The 22,259-nt window shown below is 42.5% G+C and overlaps 1 protein-coding gene across 3 annotated transcripts in view; it reads right to left on the reverse strand.

Moving 5' to 3' along the window:
• KIF20B (kinesin family member 20B) overlaps positions 1-22,259 on the reverse strand; it is an 81,200-nt gene that overhangs the window by 26,282 nt on the left and 32,659 nt on the right. For all 3 annotated transcript variants that reach the window (XM_083149033.1, XM_083149032.1, XM_083149034.1), the window contains exons 17-22: positions 20,575-20,636; positions 19,721-19,840; positions 18,724-18,847; positions 6,182-7,274; positions 5,260-5,398; positions 1,881-2,003 (exon numbers count right to left, since the gene is read on the reverse strand). In XM_083149033.1, coding sequence (XP_083005159.1) covers positions 1,881-2,003; positions 5,260-5,398; positions 6,182-7,274; positions 18,724-18,847; positions 19,721-19,840; positions 20,575-20,636 — 1,661 coding nt within the window. The remainder of the gene's footprint in view (positions 1-1,880; positions 2,004-5,259; positions 5,399-6,181; positions 7,275-18,723; positions 18,848-19,720; positions 19,841-20,574; positions 20,637-22,259) is intronic.

The raw sequence follows: 22,259 nt of genomic DNA on the forward strand, positions 1-22,259 counted from the left end.
CTCGGTGCCTCCTCTATGCCCCGTGTAAGCACATGTTAACCCCTGCAGAGAATGTTAACCCCTGGAAAAGTATGTAACCCCAAGGGGATAGGGAAGGGGATATGGGGGGGGGGGGGTAATGCACACTACCTCTTGTGTCATGTTTTGCCCTAACCACCAGCATACATATGTCAAACCCCCCCCCCTTGTGTGGGCCTGCACCCCCCTGCAAGTGCCAGCCTGCCCCACCTGTGTAGCCTGCACCCCCCTGCAAGTGCCAGCCTGCCCCACCTGTGTGGCCTGCACGTGCCAGCCTGCCCCACCTGTGTGGCCTGCACCCCCTGCATGTGCCAGCCTGCCCCACCTGTGTGGCCTGCACCCCCTGCACGTGCCAGCCTGTCCCACCTGTGTGGCCTGCATCCTCCTGCAAGTGCCAGCCTGTCCCACCTGTGTGGCCTACACCCCCCTGCAAGTGTCAACCTGCCCCACCTGTGTGGCCTGCAAGTGCCAGCCTGCCCCACCTGTGTGGCCTGCACCCCCTCTAGTGCCAGTCTGCCTCACCTGTGTGATCCCCCCATACTGTCTGCCCATTTGTCCATCTTTGCCCCAGTCCATCCATATATTCATAGATGCAGCATATGGTGCTCATTCCAACCATTTTCCCCAATCTGTACTGTACCTCTATCCATCCATCCTACCTGACTGTCCTGGCAATGTCTCTCCTGCTCACTCTCCTTTTTCTACCCCTATCTCTCCCTGACTCTCTTGCTCTCTGACACTCTCTTTCTCTCCCTCCCTGATGCTGCCTCTCTCTCCCAGACACCCTTTCTTTTAGTTACGCCCCTGGCCATGGGCATTACGGCGTGTGGTATTATATGTAATGGGCATTACGGTGTTTGGTTTACTGGGTAATGGGCGTTACGGTGTGTGTGGTATATGTAATGAGCATTATTGTGTGTGGTATAGTAATCAAAAGGTTTTTTGGTGTGTGGCACAATGTGCAATAGGCATTGTGGCATGTGGGTATGTGTAATGGGTATGTGACATGTGCAATAGGCATTATGGTGTTACTTTTTGGCGCACACTGTCACTATTTTTTTTCTGGCTCCTACATTTTCATCCAGGCTCCTAGATTTTTAATAAATTTGTCAAGCCCTGCTAATAACACAAATGTAAACATATTGCACAGACATGTCAAGATGAGACAACCAACAAATAAACCTGTGACAAGCCTGTGGGACTCAAAGACCTGTATAAAAGGCATAACAATGTTTAGTAAAATATGTGTGTAAACATTTGATGCATCGCAGGATTAACTCAGAAACAATCTGCTTTTGAAGAACGATCGGTTTGCTGTAAACGCTAATCAAGGGGCATCTGTGAAAACAGCCAGAGACAGCAAAATAAACACTACGGTTTGTATTTAAATACTTCGCTCAATTAAGTAACCTTATTCAAGCAGACTAGATGGGCCAAGTGGTTCTTATCTGCCGTCAAATTCTATGTTTCAAAATAGCTAAATAAGTAATTAACTTTGATAACTCACACTCTTAAGTGCATATATGCTCTTCTGAAAGAGGAAGCTATTTATATTTCTCTTAAGTGGTAAAATAAAACAAATATTATATATCAGAACTGACTGCTGGGCTGCTAAGCTTCATAACACAGCAATCAGGAAAACCTTGCCCTGCCAGACTGAAATACTGCCCCTGTGCAAGGCTACTAATGGCATTGCAGCAACAGCACGAAGCACTATTAGAACACATATATACACAACTAGAACACACACACACACATATATATATATATATATAAAGTAAGGCAGCCACATTGTATTTGCAACACCAAGCTGGCGGAACGCCCGGATTGCAGTAATAATGACATGCAGAATAGGAAATAACCTTGCTCAGCTGTAGAATTGTCCGCTGTTTCACTTCTAGATCACAAGACATCTGCTTCTTCAGTTTATCATATTCATTTATTTTGTTGGTTAGCGTCTTTTTCTCTTCCCGCATTGTAGAAATCTGAAATGTTTCAATAAACAATAAATTAAAGATGATAGGGTAAACGTACCAGCTGGTGAGTTACAGGCAGCCGCAAGATTTCAACGGTTTAGTTGCTATATTTAAAAGGATAAAAACATGAATTTGGTACTTACCGATAATTCCATTTCTCCAAATAAATCGGGGACACTGAAGTGTGACATACATTTGGCGGATAGAGTGGTCTCTGAGGTGTCAGCAATTTAAGAAGATTGAAGTGTGGCTGGTTCCTCCCCCTCTATCCCCCTCCCAGACTTCAGTGCCTGAGAGGAGATAGAGACCAAGGAATATCCAGAGAGAGAGAGAGTGAGAAGCAGAAGAGAACCAGCAACAAGATGAAACAGAAATAACCGCAAAACAGAACACGACCAAGATATACACACCAATGGACTTGAGCAGCGCTGGGTGGGTGTTCAGTGTCCCCTATGGATTTGGAAAAATTGAATTATCGGTAAGTACCAAAATTCCTGTTTTCTTTTTCATCTTATAGGAGACACTGAAGTCTGTCATACATTTGGGGACAGACCCAAAGCTACCAAGTTGGAGAGCGATGGAAATCCTGTAACATCGCCTCACCAAACCTAGAAATGGATGTTGCAATGGTGTAGAATCTGTAGAATTTGATAAATGTGTGAGGGACTGACTAAGTAGCCACTCTACATAACTGTGAAAGAGACATCATGAAGGACCCACTGAAATGTTTGGTGGTAGTCGTCGAGCAGAAGCTGTATAAGCTTGCTTAATTGTAAGACAAAACCAACGTGCCAACGTCTGTGATGTCCTTTCTTTGTACATATGCAGGGCTCGTACCACATCTAAAGAACCTGAATCCCCCAAACAATATTGGGACCACTATTAGCGGATTCATATGAAATGACAATACTACTTTTTGAAGACAATCCAAACTTGTCCCCTCTATCTTCATCGAACACCAGGTGCGCTGATCGACAGGAGAAAATGCTAAGATCAGAGACTCTTCTGGCGGAAGCCAATTCTAGCAGAATAACAGTCTTCCAGGTTAACAGTCGTATATCCACTGTTTCCTGTGGTTCAAAAGTGTCTCACTTGAGAGTTTAAACCAATGACAAATCCCAGGGTTCTGTTGGAGCTCTAGCAGGTGGCTGAATGTGGAGGACTCCTTTGAGAAAGGCCTGAACCTCTGGAATCAGGGCAAAACGGCAGTCAAAGAATATGAACAAAACCAATATCTGTACCCTTAGAGATCCCAAGCTGAGTCCTGCTGAAAAAACTGCTTGCAAGAAACATAAGAGGCAAGTTAAACTGAAAACTGTTGTGGGAAGCCTGTGCCTTTCGCTCCAGGCCACATAGGCCTTCCAGATTCTGTGAAAATGGGCTGAAGTAACTTCCGGGCCTTAAGCATTGTTGGTATAACGTATTCCGGAAAACCCCACCTACTTAGCAATATGGATTCAATAGCCACATTATTAAACGCAGACGCGATAAGTCTGGGTAGACGAAAGGTCCTTGCTGCAGTCGGTCCTCTTTCTTTCAGGAGACTTTCATGGGTGGTTTGCTAGAAGCGGCTGTAAGTTAATGTCCATACACACTGGGCGACTATGCCCAGTGTGTATGGACAGCAATGATAGGGTACATCGCTGTGGGGAAAGCCGCTCAGTGCATACACACTTAGCGGCTTTCCTCCTGCCCGGCGCCGACAGAGGGGGGAGGGTGGCGTTGCATAGCAGGAGCGCTATGCAACGCCGTCCTGAAAGCCGCTCATCTGCTGGTATAACCAACAGATGAGCGGCTTTCCTGGCGATGTTGCGGGAGCACGCAGCAGCGCTCATCGCTGGGCCATAGACACTGGGCGGGTTTGAGCTAAAAGCAGCTCAAACCTGCTGTTTTGAGCGACTTTTAGCTCAAAGTCGCCCAGTGTGTATGGGCCTCTAGTGTACCAGGCCCTGCGTGTCCAGTTTGGAGCCACTAGAATGATTGAAATGGACTCCCTCCTGATCCACCTTGGAATAAGTGGAAACAGGTATAACAGAGTAATATCAAACAACGGGTCTTTTTCGGCCTCACAGCGCTCCCTATAATCGCTGCCTGGTTATTCGTTCAAGGAGCACCACTCCTTAACATACGTAGTCACAAATACAAGAGAACAATAACCGGCGCTGATTATAAAAAATGACTTGTGAGTAGATTTCCTCCTTAGTCTCCACAAGTCCTACTGGACTTGTCTAAGGACTTGTGGAGACTAAGGAGGAAATCTACTCACAAGTCATTTTTTATAATCAGCGCCGGTTATTGTTCTCTTGTATTTGTGACTAGGTATAACAGAGTGTAATTCCAGGGTACAGACAGGGCATCCACTGCCCCATCTTATGAATCCCTCGTGCGACAACAATACAGTGAAAGTTTGTGGTTCAATCCGGACGCCATCAGATAAATCTGTAGGGTTCCCCGATTTTATGTAATCTGATAAAACACACTCAGATGAAATGCCCACTCTCCTGGATGAATCCTGATGGCTGATGTAATCTGCCTCCCACTTTTCCACTCCTGGGATAAAAATTGCCAAGAGACCTTTTGCATAACGATTCACCCATCTTAAGATCGGTCGGACTTCCTGCATAGCTTGTTGGCTTCGTGTGCATGCTTGTCTGTTGAAACAGGCCACGGCCGTGGCATTGACTGACTACATCCTGGTGGCTTGTCCGCTTAGGAACAGATCCACCTAATTTAGAGCAATCAGATCGCATCGGGACTCGCATCTCACGGCATGCTAGAGGGGCACAATTTAGACTATATAGTCTTGCATGCCCTCTCTATCTGGCTGCCGAATTTGCACTCACACGGGAGCGCGCATCGGGCTCGCAAGCCCTAAAAAAGCATGCAATATAGCTTCCGATGTTCTCTATATTGGGAACATCGGAAGCCAAATCTTACCATGTGTACACACTATAAAAGTGCCGACTCCTCAGACACCACTATATCCCCCAAATGTAGACAGACTTCAGTGTCCCCTATAGGATGAAGGAGAAATGTTAACCCTTTGAGTGACAACTTTGCTGTGAGAGATCCTCAAAATAGCCGCCAAATATACCAGCACCTTGGCTTTGAGCGACACTGGCATTTTTAGAGGATCTCACAGCAACGTTGGCACTCAAAGGGTTAAAACGGAAAACCCAGGTTGGAACTATTAATTGTACCCCCAGTTACTTATACCAGTAAACAAAATGTGTACAAAGGGAAAATAAAAAAAAAAGTGACTGACCTCTTTCTCCACCTGCTGTATTTGCTTTTTGGCATCGGTTAATTTGTCTTTGAGTTCCGTATAATCCTCCTCTTTTCTCTGAAGCTCCAGCTGCACCACAGTCAGTTGACTAGTTTGTTGCCGAAGCTCTTTCTTTAACCTTAACAACACAAGGTATAGTGTAAGCCTAAATAACTTGATTATCAGCCTGGATAAGTGACACTAGCCAAGCTTAATCCCTACTGCAGCAGTAAAAAGGTCATTGTTAAATTAAAGTAGAATTGGTACTTGCCTCCTAGCACGGCGCCCATCGTGGGTCATCGCATACCTTAACTTAAGGTATACGATGGACGCAACTAACGCGATATTTGGCTATTTTTAGCCTTTATTGTCGGCAATGCGAAAATCGCGTTGATCGCGTCCATCGCATGCCATTATAATGGCATGCGATGCGACCGACGCGATTTTACATAGGGAGCAATGTTAAATGGGCCAATGGCCCCGATTTTTGATTGTATAGGCACCCTAATGGGTAATGTGTATGTTAAATGCCCCCCCATTGTTAACGGCAACCCACGATTAACGCCAACCCGAAGCCCGGGTCTCAGGGACCATTTTACATTGATTCCAATGTAAAAATCAGGTCGATCGCATGCGATTTGGTTGCATGCGATCAATGTGATTTTTTGGGTCCCGATGGATACAATTAAAATCGCTGGCGCCGTGCTAGGAAACAAATACCGTAGAATTTAACATGATGTACAGTAACTGAAGCCTATTTACCGTTCTAGAGAGAAAACTGCATTAGATGACAAAAATCAATAACTAACTTAATACAAATTAATGTAAATTTGAACTATAGCTTAAAAGCCTTCACTCAAGCATTGGGTTCGGAGTAAGTTCAAGCAACCTTGACACAGAGCATTTATCATTAAAAACTTACAGTTTAATTTCTTCTGCTGACTCTTGGACTTGTTTCTCGCTTTCCGTCTTAGCACGCTCAGCAGCTGCACGTTCTTCCTGTACATTTCTATTTCTTTCTTCCAATTCAGCTCTCTCATTATTTAATGTGTGTATGTTCTTTTCACAGTCCATGTGCACCGTCTGGAGTTCTGCCAAGCGTTTATCCAATTTTTCAATGGCAACAGATTTTTCTTTGCTCTTTTCTTCAAATCCATTACGCTTTTCATATTGGTCTTTGTAAGAATCAGCAAGGAGCCCCAAGTCCTTTATCTTTTGACTATTTAACAATAACTCATTCTTATAGTCAATTTCTTGCTTTCTGTGTTTCTCCAAATGGTTGCTGAGGTCTGACACTTGTTCTCTGAGCTGGACAATCACTTCATCTTTTTCCTTCAGAAGACAGCATTGGGAAGACACCTGGATTAGTTGAACATCCTTTGTGTTTCGCAGTATAGACAATTCCTTTTGTAGGTCATCCAGCTGTTTTTCGAGATGCTGGATCCACTTGTTCTTTTTGACCGATTCCTGGAGAACGTCTTGACATTTTTTCCACAGGCCTTCAACAGCATTGTAAAACGCACTCTCTCTACCGGAAACCAATTTTTCAGACTGACTCACATTTCCGTCAAGATGTTTCTTGGATTCAGCCAACATGTCATTTAAGCTATAAAACTCTATCTCACCAGAGTGGTCTTTTGGCTCACTATTGCCAAAGTCATCCAACTTATTTTGAATAGTTTTTATTTGAGCAACCTTGCTGGCAATGTTTAATTGATTCTGATCTACCTCCTGCTTTAATGTTTCAACTGTACCCTCTAGTCGGATTGTGAGATCTTTTTGGGTCTGCAGTTCAGTGGCTACGGTTTCTTTTTTGGACTCCAAATTAATCACCTGCTCTTGACATCTGGCAAGCTTCTCTTCCAACTCTGCAACTTTCTGAGTGAGGTTGACTATCTGTGTTTCATTTTTCTCCTTTTCAGCCTTAGCTTCCTCCAGTTCAACCAGTGCATGCTTTAAGGTATTGTTTTGCTTTTGATCGCTTTTCATGTTAGTGTCATTACTTTCAGCAAGTTCTACAAAGCATAAATTAAAGCTTAATTAATAAACCATAATGTTAGAAGATTAAACAATCACATGTTATTTAAAAAAAATTTTAAATGCAGTACAGCATGAACCCTGTCCAGCTACCAACTTCAGCTATGGATACTTTTATGTTCTGTGTGGAATTAGTTCAGCTAGCTTGGTTTGTTATATCAATGGTGGATTCGAGAAATCTAGAAAACATGCATAGTTGAGGGTATTAGAACATCAGGCTAAATATTAAGAAATCTTTACAGGAGATTTTGACATTGCATCTGGAATAATACAGTTTTGTTAATTTAAAATGGATATGAAAAAAAAGTCTACACCCTTGAAATTCAGCGTTCCCTTTAATTTTACAAAAACTTTCATAGTTTTTTAAACCTTTAATGTGAATTTTCAAGTGAGGAACAACTTCTGCTTAAAAAACGAATTAAAAAAATACCCTGGTTTCAAAAGTATGCATGACGTTTCATAATGAGACGGTAGCGAAGTACAAAGTTAATCAAATTCAAAAGCTTACTCAAAGTTAATTAACATAAAGCCACAGTTTCAAACCACCAAATAAAAATATTTTAGGTGGAAAAATTGTATGTGATGATTTATCTTTATTTCAGGCATTACATCACAAAAAAAAACCTGTACTTTTAAGAAGAATATATATAGTTTTTTAGATCCATTGTAGGAAAAGCTGAGAGATATATAGGACACCATTCATTTAGGTGTGAGGTTTCAGCTAATGCATATAGGCAGACTGGGAAATCTCACACATTGGGCCAGATTCAAATCTTTTCACACCGCCAGCCACTAGAGGGCACCCAACGGAGCTATTCAAATTGTGTTAGTGGTGCATTATTGGGGGTTATAGGATATCGTTTATAGCAGGGGTGGCCAACCAGTCAGAAACAAAGAGCCAAAAAATATGTTTAGAGATGCCGAAGAGCCAACATCATGCACATACGTACATTTACACACCGCCACCCTCATACATGATTACATATATACACCGCCACCCTCATACATACATACCATTTATACACCACCACCCTTATACATACATACTGTACATACCATTTATACACCGCCACCCTCATACATACCATTTACACACCACCACCCTCATACATACATACATACCATTTATACACCGCCACCCTCATACATACCATTTACACACCGCCACCCTCATACATACATACTGTACATACCATTTATACACCGCCACCCTCATACATACCATTTACACACCACCACCCTCATACATACATACTGTACATACCATTTATACACCGCCACCCTCATACATACCATTTACACACCACCCTCATACATACATACATACTGTACATACCATTTATACACCGCCACCCTCATACATACCATTTACACACCACCACCCTCATACATACTGTACATACCATTTATACACCGCCACCCTCATACATACCATTTACACACCACCACCACCCTCATACATACATACTGTACATACCATTTATACACCGCCACCCTCATACATACCATTTACACACCGCCACCCTCATACATACCATTTACACACCACCACCCTCATACATACAGTACATACACCACTCTCATCTATCAATTTATACATGCATGCATATATCCATACACTGTCTCTCTCATATACATCCATCCATTGCCTCTAACGCTATACAGTACATATAAATGCAAACTCTACCTCCACCAACATAACAGTATAGCTACATATATGGTCGGCTCAGCAGAACGCTGCATAGGAAAATATAAAGCTGGGAGGGAAGGAGGGTGCCGCTAGCAGCACGCTCACGCTGTGCAGGGACTGGGATGACGCCAGACGTCTGTCATATGGGGAGAGGGGGGGGACGGTGCTTCGCGGCCGTTCACTATGGTATGCAGCCGCTCACTGTGGGGAGGCGTGGGCTGCCCGATCACTGCTGCCCACAGTGATCGGGAAGAACTTACACGGCACTGCAACAGGCCGTGGGTGGTTGAAGGAGCCGCAGCTCAGTAAGGGAAGAGCCGCATGTGGCTCGAGAGCCGCGGGTTGGCCACCCCTGGTTTATAGGCTTGAGGAACAATGCAATAGATTTTCGGTCCTATATCTAGAATTGCTATATTCAATAATAAATGCACAAAGATATACATTTATACACTGCACATAAATTCATGAACTCAAATGATGTTTTAAATGTTATGTGACAAAGGCCATAAAAAAAATGTGGTTTTCATTTTCCACTGTAAAAAGCAGCCATCTAAAAATGAACGAACTCAGAGAAATAAAAACATTCAAGGAGATGCGCTCATTAAAATAATTCTGTAGAGAATGTTCTGTCCTACATCGTTACCTTACACAAAGAACACAACTTTCTAAAGTTTAGAAAATATTATCTGCAATATATATTGTATTAAATGCATCAAAGGAGCAATTGGAAAATATAAACGGGAAGATCAACATTTGATTTTACTCAGGAATTAAAAATTACCCCATATTGCTATAAATATATCAATGATTCATCCATCGAACTCCCAATCCATTTATTTGGACTAAAGATAATCATGGAAGACTTATCGGTGTTCCTCTCCCAATTAATATCAATGGGCAATCATTTCAATGAGTGGAGAACCCCAATTAAATGCATTATCCTGCAGAAAATTGGGTACTTGTTTCCTATCTGGGCGCCCACGATTTTGATCGTGGGCATCGCAAGCAAAAAGATCGCGTCGGTCGCGTCGCGTGCTGACAAAAAAACGCATGCGATGCGACCGACGCGATTACCGCGATTTTACATAGGGAACAATGTTAAATGTCCCAATTGACCCGATTTCACATAGGGAACAATGTTAAATGCCCCCCCCCCCCAATTGTTAACGCCACTCCGCGATCAACGTCAACCCGAAGCGTGGCGAGCGCAGCGGTACGCGTCCTCCGACCTTTTCATACCCCTACTATCCACTAGGGCGTGGAGTGAGAATAGAATAGTGTGGCGAGCGCAGCGAGCCCGAAGCGTGGCGAGCGCAGCGAGCCCCGCGAGGGGACGCGGACACCTGTGAAGCCCGCAAGGGGATGTGGATACCTGTGAAGGTATCCGCGTCCGCTCGCCACACTATTCTATTCTCACTCCACGCCCTAGTGGATAGTAGGGGTATGAAAAGGTCGGAGGACGCGTACCGCCACCCCTCGCGGGCTCGCCACGCTTCGGGTTGACGTTGATCGTGGAGTGGCGTTAACAATTGGGGGGGGGGGGGGCATTTAACATTGTTCCCTATGTGAAATCGGGTCAATTGGGACATTTAACATTGTTCCCTATGTGAAATCGGGTCAATTGGGACATTTAACATTGTTCCCTATGTAAAATCGCGGTAATCGCGTCGGTCGCATCGCATGTCATTATAATGGCATGCGATGTACACGCGATACCCGCGATGGGCGCCCAGATAGGAAACAAGTACCGAAAATTGTTAAAACCATGGACAGTTTTACATGGCAGCCATTTTTTTCCAAGGATGCCCCTGCTACAACACGACTGGTATTGAGTAACTCAACAAGCGCCGCTACCTCCAAGCAGTCCAAGAGTACCAGGGAACTTTTAGATGCACAACAGTATTTTTTTTTCTTTATAACTATGCATTTTACAATTTAAAATCACCAATGCATGTCTTTTATTAGGCTTTATATGCAAAATTGAAGATCTACATGAGGTTTCGAAAATTGCCTGACACAAAATACTCTGGGATTTCTATACTGTAATTTAACTCTTTTAGAACAATTTTACTGTTTTATCCCATTTGGAGAGTACAATTTTTTTAAAACCCTTTAGTTTACTCAAACCTGTAAATCTTGGGTGAACTTGGGGACCAAAGAGCATCGCCATTTACTCATCTTATGAAATATGCAATCACAGAATGAGGAAAAGGTTATCAAGGTCCAATACAAGCCTGACAAATTACCAAACAACTGTCTGCTTGGATGTCAGCAGACAGCTCTTATGGGCAGCAAACAATACCAAAATGTCACCTGCCTTGTAGGAATTTAAGTCCACAAAGGCATTCCAACACCCATAGACTTAAAAGTAGTCAACTTTCGGTGACCTAACACGGGTCTCAGGTCAGAATGACACAATTAGGATTTAGAATTTGGAATACTTAGACCAAATTGCATGGTCTTCATTAAAGTAAAAAATTCCTATAGATGTGTCCTCATACAGGTTTGCTGCAGTCACACCAAACCACTCCCCATGCCACGCCATAACAATGTGACCAGGACGTACAAGATTAATGTGTGGATTCATTTTTATATATGGCACTAGTATATCTGCTCACAACGGAGTCTCTGAATCTGTAGAAGTACTACAACAGATTTTTTTTCTCCTCTCCATATAAAGACTGTCATCCATATCTATATCACACTCGCATTTAACTCTTTTTTAAGGCTTAATACATCTGTCCCTTAGTGAGGAAACTGGGAGAGGCGTGCTGCACCTGCTAGCCAATCATCAAGTAATCGCACATTGGGGCGCATAGCACACCCCCAAAATACTTCCTGCTTCACCTCATTAGCGAGGCAAATATTGACAAGATGTATTAACATCTTGTCTACCGAAGCGGGGGGAGCGCAAACTGCCCCCTCCTGGAGACAGCGCATCACTGACGTGCTATATCCTCTCTCTCTCCCCCCCACCCCCGGACTGGGCATGAGTAGAATCTCACTACTCACACGAGATCTCCAGCACAGCGCAGCCCAGATCCAACAGCAGAGATAGCCTGCTGCTAGCGAAACAGATATATACATTCGGCCTGCTATCATTTAGACAGCAGCGCCGATATGGACAGGGGCACATAGCACCCCTTCTCCTCCATACCGCACCATTATACATCTGCCCCACTGTTCCTTGGCCCTTTTTGGGACTACCCAGTTGAAGCCATTTATTACACGGTCCCCATGGACACATGCTTGATGTAGTACCTTAGTTTCAAGATGTTGATGACCACCTATGGGACTTAATACTAGTAGGTATATTTGTAACTATGGAACTCATATTGGATCCATGCTGTTTCCGGACAGACCTCTCGATGGGAAGATCATGTGACCAACATGGACGTCACACAGGATCCCCAAGTTGCCTGTATGCTGGCACCCTGTCTTGTCTGCCACACGCCAGCCCAACGCTCTGCACCTCAGTGGAAGCTTCAAGCAACAAGGGACTCCAGGCGTAGCGCCATCTCCTGCATGGCTGCAGTGAGTTGATACACTATCTGGATCCTGCTGCACAGTGTAGAGCCGGAGACTGGATCACTGGGTCTACCCCTTCACGCTTGTCCCAACACACACTGATCCTGGCCATGGCTTCGTCCCGCTTAGGGCAGCAGTGAGCAAATACACTATCCGGCTCATAACGCAGTGTGGGGACCGAAGTGCCTGGTCTTCCTCCTATTGAATTGATCGGAATTCAATATCAGTCTTTTGTCAATCTGTGCAGCTGCAGAGACTTGTGTCACAAGCCTCCCCCTTGAACTGTAATTAGCACCAACTGACACACCAATGGGGCACATTGGGGCAGATGTATTAAGCCTTAACAAGAGATAAATGCAAGTGTGAAAAAGAGAGATAAACGTCCAGCCAATCAGCTCCTTACTGACTTTTTTCAAACACAGCCTGTAAATGGCAGTTTGCAGGTGATTGGCTGGACGTTTATCTCTCTATCACCCTTGCATTTATCTTTTGTTAAGGCTTAATACATCTGCACCAATATTACTTGCCCAGAATTTGTTGCTCCATCGATCTTTTTGTGGTACAATCAGACACCAGAACAAATCTAAGAGTCAGACTTTTCACCTCATCAGACCCAACATTTGGTTCTTGCTACCTGCCTATAAACAACCCAGGGGATTTTTCTCCCTGTACAGTGGTATATAACGGCATCAGTAGTTGTTATATACCTATGCACTACATATATATTTGTTATGAATGCTGACAGGCTGATTTAGAAGTACGTAGTTAACTGTGAATATATTTTCTCTTTGTATAAAGCAAACTACAAGGTCAGGTTTAAAACACTTTATTATTGCAAAGACCTCATCTGGCTACTTCTTGATGCAGAACCCTGCAGATACATTACTATTCACAATGTAACAGAACAGAAATCTATTTGTAGTTGATGTTATTAGCTTAGAAGAGGGTTATTAATCTTACAATAGCAAAATATGATGTGTCAAGGCCCATACACACTAGGATAATTTCATTTCAAAAGACTTTGGTGAAAGATATATCTTTCAGAGATTTTTAGCAAAGCAGTGCATACACACTGAGCTATTTTCCCAAAGAGCAAGGGATTTTCAGGAGGTGAAATACTTTGATGAAAATCTTTTATTATAAAAGGACATTTACATAATGGACGGGGTTTGAATTCCAAGCTTGGGAGCAGCGGACATTTTATTCAGTGCATTTCTCCTCTTGAGGCCTGATTCAGAACTGATCGCTGGGCTGTGTATATTGGGAGCCCGGCGATCAGGTAAACACTGCCCCGCCCATGTGCACAGCTACGATTTTATGTACAGCCATGCATGAAGGGAAAAATCCATTCACCTGTGCCAGCAATGTATACATTACCACATAAAATATACATAGGTAGTGGTAATATATACATGGCTGGGGCCTACACCAGCCATGTATACGTTGCAACCATAAAATATATACATTGGTGGGCAGAGGTGATGGTAACGTATACATGGATGGCCTGTGCCAGCTATGTATACTTTGCCACCATAAAAAATATATATATACATTGGTGTGCAGTGGTGTATGTATGCTCCACACTTGGGACAGGGGGCAGGGCGTTCCACCCAGACAGCAGTGCAGAGTGGGAGCGGGGCATGCTAGCAGTGAGTAGGCTTCATCTGGTGTAGGGCAGGGGAGGGTGCCCGGCGGCCATACACACCTAGCCAGGATGGCTGAAAAACCATCCATCAGCAGTGAACATTGAAGAGCCACTATATGAGTGCCCCTCCATTCACCAACATGGTGAATGCATAGGGTAAAGGTAGGGTACCCTACCATTATCTTATGCAGACAGTTTGAGTAGGAGCCAGTCGCACAGGATTCATATACTGATCTCTAAGATTTGAAATTGTGGCCCCGTTTGTTTATTCTATAAAACAGTAATCTGTGATTAGTTCAGGGGTGTGCTGCCGGTAACATAGTTCTGTTAATATGATGAGAGGATAGACAAGAATAGGTTTGGACGTGGTGCACCAATAAGAAAAATTACACAATAAAAAATATTTTACTTCATAATGTTAAGTGGCTCCATTGTGGTTATTCATTTTAAATCATATTTATGTATAACAATAAAGGATACTTGCTTTTATCATAAACAAAGTATCCAAATTGTATTATTCTATATAATACACCTTATCTGGATGATAAGCGAGAGGAGGAATTGTGTTTAATGCAATCAAAAATTCACCATATCGATAGGAGGTTCACCAGGACATATGCCAGATATGGTTCCTGATAGATCATTGATAATGTGATTTTAAAGTACTCATCTTGTGAGTGTCCCCATAGAAAACTTCCCATTACACTAGTATTAACGTGTGCATTGAACTAGACTTTGCCGCTGTAGCACCAAATAGTATTACACAAGGGGGATCTGCCCTCCTCTCCCTTCTTGTCTTTTCATATGCAAAAATGGGACAAGCGGAGTGAAGAGACTCATCAGGACCCAATTCAATAAACAGGGAAGTATTAGCCTCTTTCATGTCAAGCGCCCATATTCATATTCTGAGACCCCTTTTTTCTATGTACGGTCTCCCAGGTCTGACTATGAGACCCTACTACCCTCACCACAATCACAACTCACTGGGGATATTCTAGGTATATCAATCTTTTCATACAAGGCCTTATGGCATCACCCCCTTTTAATTCTTATTTCTTACTCTCTGGCTTTTTTTTTTTCTTTAGTGATTATTCTCACTTAAAGTGATTGAAATTATTTTAATGTTATGTGTTTTATGTCAGATGCAGAGACGATAACAATACATGGTCCCTGTGCTTAAAAATGTCCTTAATAAAAATATTCAGTTATAAAGGGATCTATACAGTGTGTGCTGCATCCTTGTGCTTAGCTTGTGTAATTTACATAACTACACATCAACCCTCTAGCGCAGTGTATAACTCCCCTTTCCTTGTTTAGGAATGAACACAGCACATGTTTGAAAACGTGAGTTAGCTGGTACACAGGTATAGTCATTACTAAAGCACGATTTTCAAACATGTGCTACGATCATCCCTAAACTACACATTCTACAGATCCACTGATAGTCTGGAAAATATAATCGGTTGGTAGATAGAGTACCAGTTTGGCCACCCATGGACTATTTGTTTACTCATTTGGAATGGAAAGTCCAGACGTTACCCAAATGTTGACAAAAACATGCAATTTTCATTCAAAAATGACAACTGGATTTTAAAAACGGTTTGATAGTGTGTACGGACAAGCCTATCAACCAAACTACTTCTACAGATCGGGATTAACATGAGGCATTTAAGGAAATGCTCTTATTTGGACATGGACAGCCACCCAAAAATGTAAGTAACAGTACTCCCATTAAATTCCAGAGTACTAGCATTGATCAGAAAAACTCATCTGCTGTGGAGATGATGGTATTGTTCCTAAAGTACACAATAGGTATCTAATGCTCTGTTATACTTTTTTTCATTGCCTGGGTGTGTAAGTAATAACTGAACAAAGGTGTGTAAATCAACTTCTTCATTAAAACTAGTGTGTAAATCATTACTCTTCAGCTCTCAAGATCGAAATGGATCCACTTGTTAGAAGATTCTGGCAAATTACTGAACTGAAGCTTCACGTATTCCAACCTACATCTGGCATCTGATGGGGTTTTTTTTAAGTCATGTGTGGACAAATCAAGACAAATTGCTTCTGTTCTAAAGCCACTGTTGTGCTTGCGATGCCTACAGCGTGCAAGACTCACGTTTAAAGGTATTTTAAGCTTCTTGGTCAGTGAACTCGGTCCTCATTACCCCACGCAGTGCATGTTGTGCAGGTCTCCGCACAGAATCACAAGTGAAATAATTACCTCCACCTGCAGACCTTATAAAATGTGTCTGAGTAATTAGTACACCTGCAAAACATGCACTGTGTGGGGTAAGGAGGACCGAGTTCCCTGGCCACTGTTCTAGATCACCATTTTGCATGTGATATGGTCATTAGGGCTACAGGCCTTAAAGTCAAAACTTAAATAGGTCGGCAACAGGAAGGTAGTCAAAAAGTATACATGAGTTTCAAGGGTTTCTTTAGCCAACATGCGCAGAAAGGCATTATTTCATACCCTACCATTCACTACGGCACTGTGGGAGAATAAAATAGTGCCTGAAGCGCGGCAAGGGGATGTAATACAGGTGGACAGTGTCCATGTCGATGGTGTCAACATTAGGGACGAGTCATGTCTACCTTCCCATGGTCAACATAATGATTGTGTCGACCTATTTCAGGTGGTGACCGTCTGTGGTCGACCCAATGCACGTCAACCAAAACACTTTTGCATAAGGTGACCATAGCATTGCATATTATTGATTCACAAAACTGCAACAGATCCATTTTACTGCATACTGGGCCTAATTCAGGCTGGATCTCAAAACACATTTGTTTATCAAACTATCAAAACCATGGTGCACTGCAGGTGGGGCAATGTAACATGTGCAGAGAAAGTTAAACCCTTTTACACCAAAATCCCAAATCCGACCCGGTATTTGATACACTGTTCCAATCTGGGATTTGCCCAGTTTACACTGCGGTGCAGACCCGGAATATTACCGGGTCGGTACATTTTACACTGCACACAGGGGAAGGGGGCAATGCTTGAAGAGGACATCTCCAAGTGCCGGTACCGGCAATCGCCATGCTGGGGACAAGCCCAACACCCGGGAAAGCTGCTGGGCTGACCCCAGCCTCAATGCACCCCTAGCCCCCATCGGCAAGGTGAATGGATGCTGCACACAGGCATCTATTCACCTCCTCCTTTGCTCTGCTGCCGTCTGCACAGTAGAGCAGCGGAAGCTGTGTGCGCCCCCAACCTCCATACTGACCACAGGACGCTGCGATCGGGATGTTGGGCTACCCCACTGGAAGAACTGGCGCCATGTTGGATGACCCGGCATACCCGTTTACACTGCCCCACGACCCAGGTCCTTCCCAGGTTCCACCCGGGTCAGGATTCCCTGGAAAATGGACCTGTTTTTTTTTTTTTCACATACCCCATTTACACCAACGCTGACCCGTGTCAAAAACCCTGAGTTTTTGCAGTGGTAATAAGAGTATTCGATTTGGATGGGGTGTGTACAAACTTAAACTGCTATATAGATTTCAACCACACACAAACCAAATAACTCACCCACAGCTAACTATTTGCACATGTTAGATTTACCTCACCTACATTGCAACATTGTTTTGTCCATTTCAGAATAAAATGTGCTTTGCGATCAAATCGGAATTAGGTGTCATCTGTTATATGGTCACAAACTGTATTCAGTGGTAGTCGCTGTGAAAGGCACATTATAGGACAAAAAAGGCTTCAAACAAATCTTGTAGATCTGAACTCGTAGAATAAAACATACCAAAGGAACTTGACAAGTAACTTGTCAACAGTACAAGTCTTAAACTGGACGCACACTACTAGATTTTTGCTACAACCGTCAAAATTGGACCGATAATCTTAATGCATGGGAGCAAAACAACAATTTGCTTCCAAACAATGAAAAACTGACAAAAATGGGACGTTCAGACAAATTGATTAAATCCATTTGATTTGCCTAATTCTCTGGCTTACGAAGCAAATGGTCGATTGACATTTGCTCCCATACATTACTAGATTTTCGCTCCAACCATAAAAATTGGACAGGTAAACTTATAGTATGTATCCAGCTTTAGATCAGGGAACAAAAAAATAAAAATAAACCTGAGCTTTCCATTGATTATAAATGATTGTTTCCTTCTTTTTGTCTATCAATATGAGCATGCTGCATACATGGCAGCTGTTAGTATGTATATAGAAGATAGGGTTATATAAAAAATATAAATAAAAAAAGGGATGGGGAAATGGGAGATTTACGTTAATAGGGTAGGTAAATTAAGAGCAAAAATGTTGCAAGAAAGTGGTTATTTCCAGAGGAACATGCAGTTAGTCAGGAGCACAGAATTAAGGAGAAGCAGCAAGTTAATAAGTTAGTTTTATTTTACATAAATAATCACTTTGAAGTAGGAGTTTAAGAGCACATTTAAAATCATTTCCATTTTTTATCATTGGAAAACACAGATTTTCTTCTTTTGAGACGTAAAATCCTGCGATTTGCAGCAATCTGCCTCTGCATGGACACATAGGGAAACTGGTTCACGCTACTTGGCTGATCAGAACCTATACCTTTCTTTTTCGGCGGAGGCGGATCTGAAGGATGGTGCTCATCAGGGGGACGCTTTCGGCTTGCAGAATCAGAAGAGATAGTGACTTTAATCCCACCAGCTCCAATGCGGTTTACAGTTTTCTCCTGTGTAACCAAAACAAAAAAGTTAGTTTAATAAAAAAAAACACCACTGGTAGCTTAGCTTTCAGTTAAGTGTCATTTACTTTTGTGGGGCATATAAATAGGGCCAATTTAGCTAGCACCGCAAAAATCTCTATTAGGCAATTATCGCACTACTGTGCATGTGCAGTGCCAACAGTATGCATGCTCTGTGCATTTTGGTGATCAGTGAAGCATTGTTAGGAGGGCACGTTCTGGACTATGCAGGATTGTCCTAGTCAGTTTTGAGGCTGTGACAAAAAAAAATGGCAGCGTTGCACCTTCCTTCGCAGCCAGCTACTGGACGTTTTTTTTTTGCTATGTGATCACAATTAGATTGTGACCGCAGGTCACAACTTTCATTCCCGAGCATCCTTACCCTGCACTGGGTAACCCCAATAATGGGAGAGACTGCAGCTGCAGTTTTGTTGAACCAGGCCTCACATGTATTGTAAAAGCAATGCCACATATGTGGTTTAGTAAAAGATCAAAATCATGACTGTACATTTATATCTTCCACATAACCAGGGAAGAAATATTGTTTAGTTGTAATCAGTTATAAATTAATAATTTCTACTGGTGTAAGTATTCTGCGTACAAGCGCAGTTTTTATTTTTCAGGCTTGGGATCATACAGTAGGAGCAGCTGCAATCAAAGTCTAAATGGGTGATGCAAGAGGTAAGAGTTTTAATGCATGTTGGGCAGATGTTGATCTTTACATACTCGGGATGGTTATCGACGATTAGAAAAAAGTAAAGCGCCCCGAGATCAGTTCTGAATTAGGCCCACATTACCTGCAGAGTTGCAGATATACAAACATTTAAATGGCCTTATAAAGATGCTGGAATGATTACTTACATAGTCTTCACATTTAGCTTCCCAGTGAGAGACTAGGTCTTTAAGGGTCTCAATTGCTGTATCCTTCTGCTGAATCAAATCCAAGAATTGATCAAGCTGCTGTCTTTGGGAGGTTATTTTCTGCAAATATAAAGAAAATCAAACAGCTTTTATTAATAAAAAAAATGCTAGTGATAATGGGCCCCATACATCAGCAATCACAATTTATGGATTTTCAGATATAGGGATATTTTGGCCAGATAAATGGATTTTACAATCCATCTGACTTTGCCCACACATTACAGATTTATTTTAGTGATCGGCAGATTTTTCCATCTAAAGATTGCATCTTCATATCTGGAAATTGCCCCAATCGATTGTCATTTCAGCTGTTCATAATGTAAATAGATGAAAACGAATTGGGAATGCCCACACATATAAAAAAGATCTGCAGATAATACCAGATTATTAAGCATGTTTAAAAACCTGATTAAGCAATCGATTGGCGATTTTGATTGGGATTGCCAAAAGGGGGAGCCCACACATCTAAAATTAATTGTGGCAATCATCTTCATATCTGAAAATTGTCACAATTAATTGCTGATGTATGGGGCCCTTAAGTTTGAAGGTACAGTACACAAGGCATGCCAAATTAAAAAAATATATAATAAATAATCTAGGAGCCAGTATACAAGCGTCGGCTGCTGCAGCGCTGGCTGTTCTATCTAACAGTATAATCAGCAGCTGGGCCCGCTGCTGTCAATAAATCAACCCACCACTCTTGCCTGGGGGGGGGGGTTCTGCTTCCTGGCAAATCTGGTCACCAGGAAGCAGAATCTGGTCGAGCCCTGCAGTACACACATGCCAGGTCTTACCTGTTCAGCCTCTTGCAGTTGGAGACTCATTCTGTTACACTGTTCAAGTTTATTCTCCAAATCTAGAAAATCATTAAAATAATGTATTCAGGAAGTAAAAACCTCTCCACAAAACGCTTATGACGTGTTACCTAAAGGTTCCCCATACATGGTACAATTATTGTATGCAATTTGGATTAGATTGGCCGCATCGCATATGTTTTGCAATGCGGTGCAATCTAATCCAAATTGCATACAATAATTGTATCATGTATGGGCACCTTAAGACATTACCAAACTGCAGTTATGGTTAAAATAATTTAAAGCACATTTGAATTTAAAAAAAAAAATTGCTTATTTTGCTATACCTGGACCTCACAGTAACCTAACTTACATATGCAAGTATGGTGTTGTAACCAGGGTCATTCCTTATTTGATGTCAACATAGTACATACAGTAAGTTTTTTTGTGGATAAAAAAGATGTGATCTTAATCCTAATCTAAGTGCATACAGTTCTGTTTAATTGCCAGATACCAACTGGCTATACCGGAGTAGCAGCTAAATTGGTTCTATAAATCTTTTAGAACAGGGATCAAGGCAAGTCAGTGAGAAGACACTAGTAAGCTTTGTAGTTTTTTTATTACTTAAGCAGAGTACACACCTTTGTGGTCACTCACCTGATTGCTGATCAGGAGCATTTACCCAGAGTGCAGTGTCCCCAGCATGACCTATACACACTGTGCTAGAAATAACTATGTACTACTGGCTTCTATGGGATCAGGAGCTCATCCTTAGAAATGTTAAACAGCAGGTTAACAGCCAGAATCTCCTACAATGGGCCAGGATACACAACTGACCCCTTCACCAGATATGGAGACTGTATAAGAATTTACCTAGCACCTGTCCAGCTTGATGTATGCTCCAATTTACGTTTGTAATATTGTTACAATTAAGTCTTTGGGCAGTATTCAATGAAAAAAAATTCGCCGTGCATGGCGAGAGATTTTTTCTCTCGCCCTGTTCTGGAGGGCTCGCTGCCACTCCTGCTCCCTCTATTCAATGTGGTTAAGACTCGCCGCCACTTGCGGCGAGTCTTAACCCCTGCAGCGGACGAGCGTCCGCGGCAGGGAGCCGTGGGCAGCCAGGGAGATTAAAGTCTCCCTGGCTGCCCCAGAACATATGTGGAGGGGAGGTGGGCTCCCCGGGACCCTGGCAGCACAAGCTGCCCCCCCCCTAAAGCCAGCGGGGGACCCAGTATTCACTGCACCCGATCGTGCATATGTAATGATCGGATGCAGTAAATATATGGATGCAGTGAATATAATGATTTAATTAATTTTTTTAATTAAATATATATTCATGTGCTATAAGCACATGAATAAAAATAACATGCCCCTACACAGAAAAAAAATCCTGATTTTTTTACACCAAAATTAAAAAAAAAACCTTTTAGTTTAAAAGTTCACATTCCAGCTCTCCATGAAAAGATGGAGAATTGTTACACGGAGAAAGACGGCGAATATTTCACATTGAATAGGGTTGCTCGCTTTTGGAGAGCAAAATGCTCCGTCCAAGGCGAAAAAAGCACAAATTCGCCATAAAACAGGGCAAATTTTTCTCATTGAATACTGCCCTTTATCATATCAAAATATTGAAATGGATACAAGATTGCTCAGGTAGGTTTCCATTACCTTTTCAACTAAAA

This window comes from Crinia signifera, chromosome 6, assembly GCF_055691185.1.
Source record: "Crinia signifera chromosome 6, ASM5569118v1, whole genome shotgun sequence".
In the NCBI taxonomy this organism is placed as follows: Eukaryota; Metazoa; Chordata; class Amphibia; order Anura; family Myobatrachidae; genus Crinia; species Crinia signifera.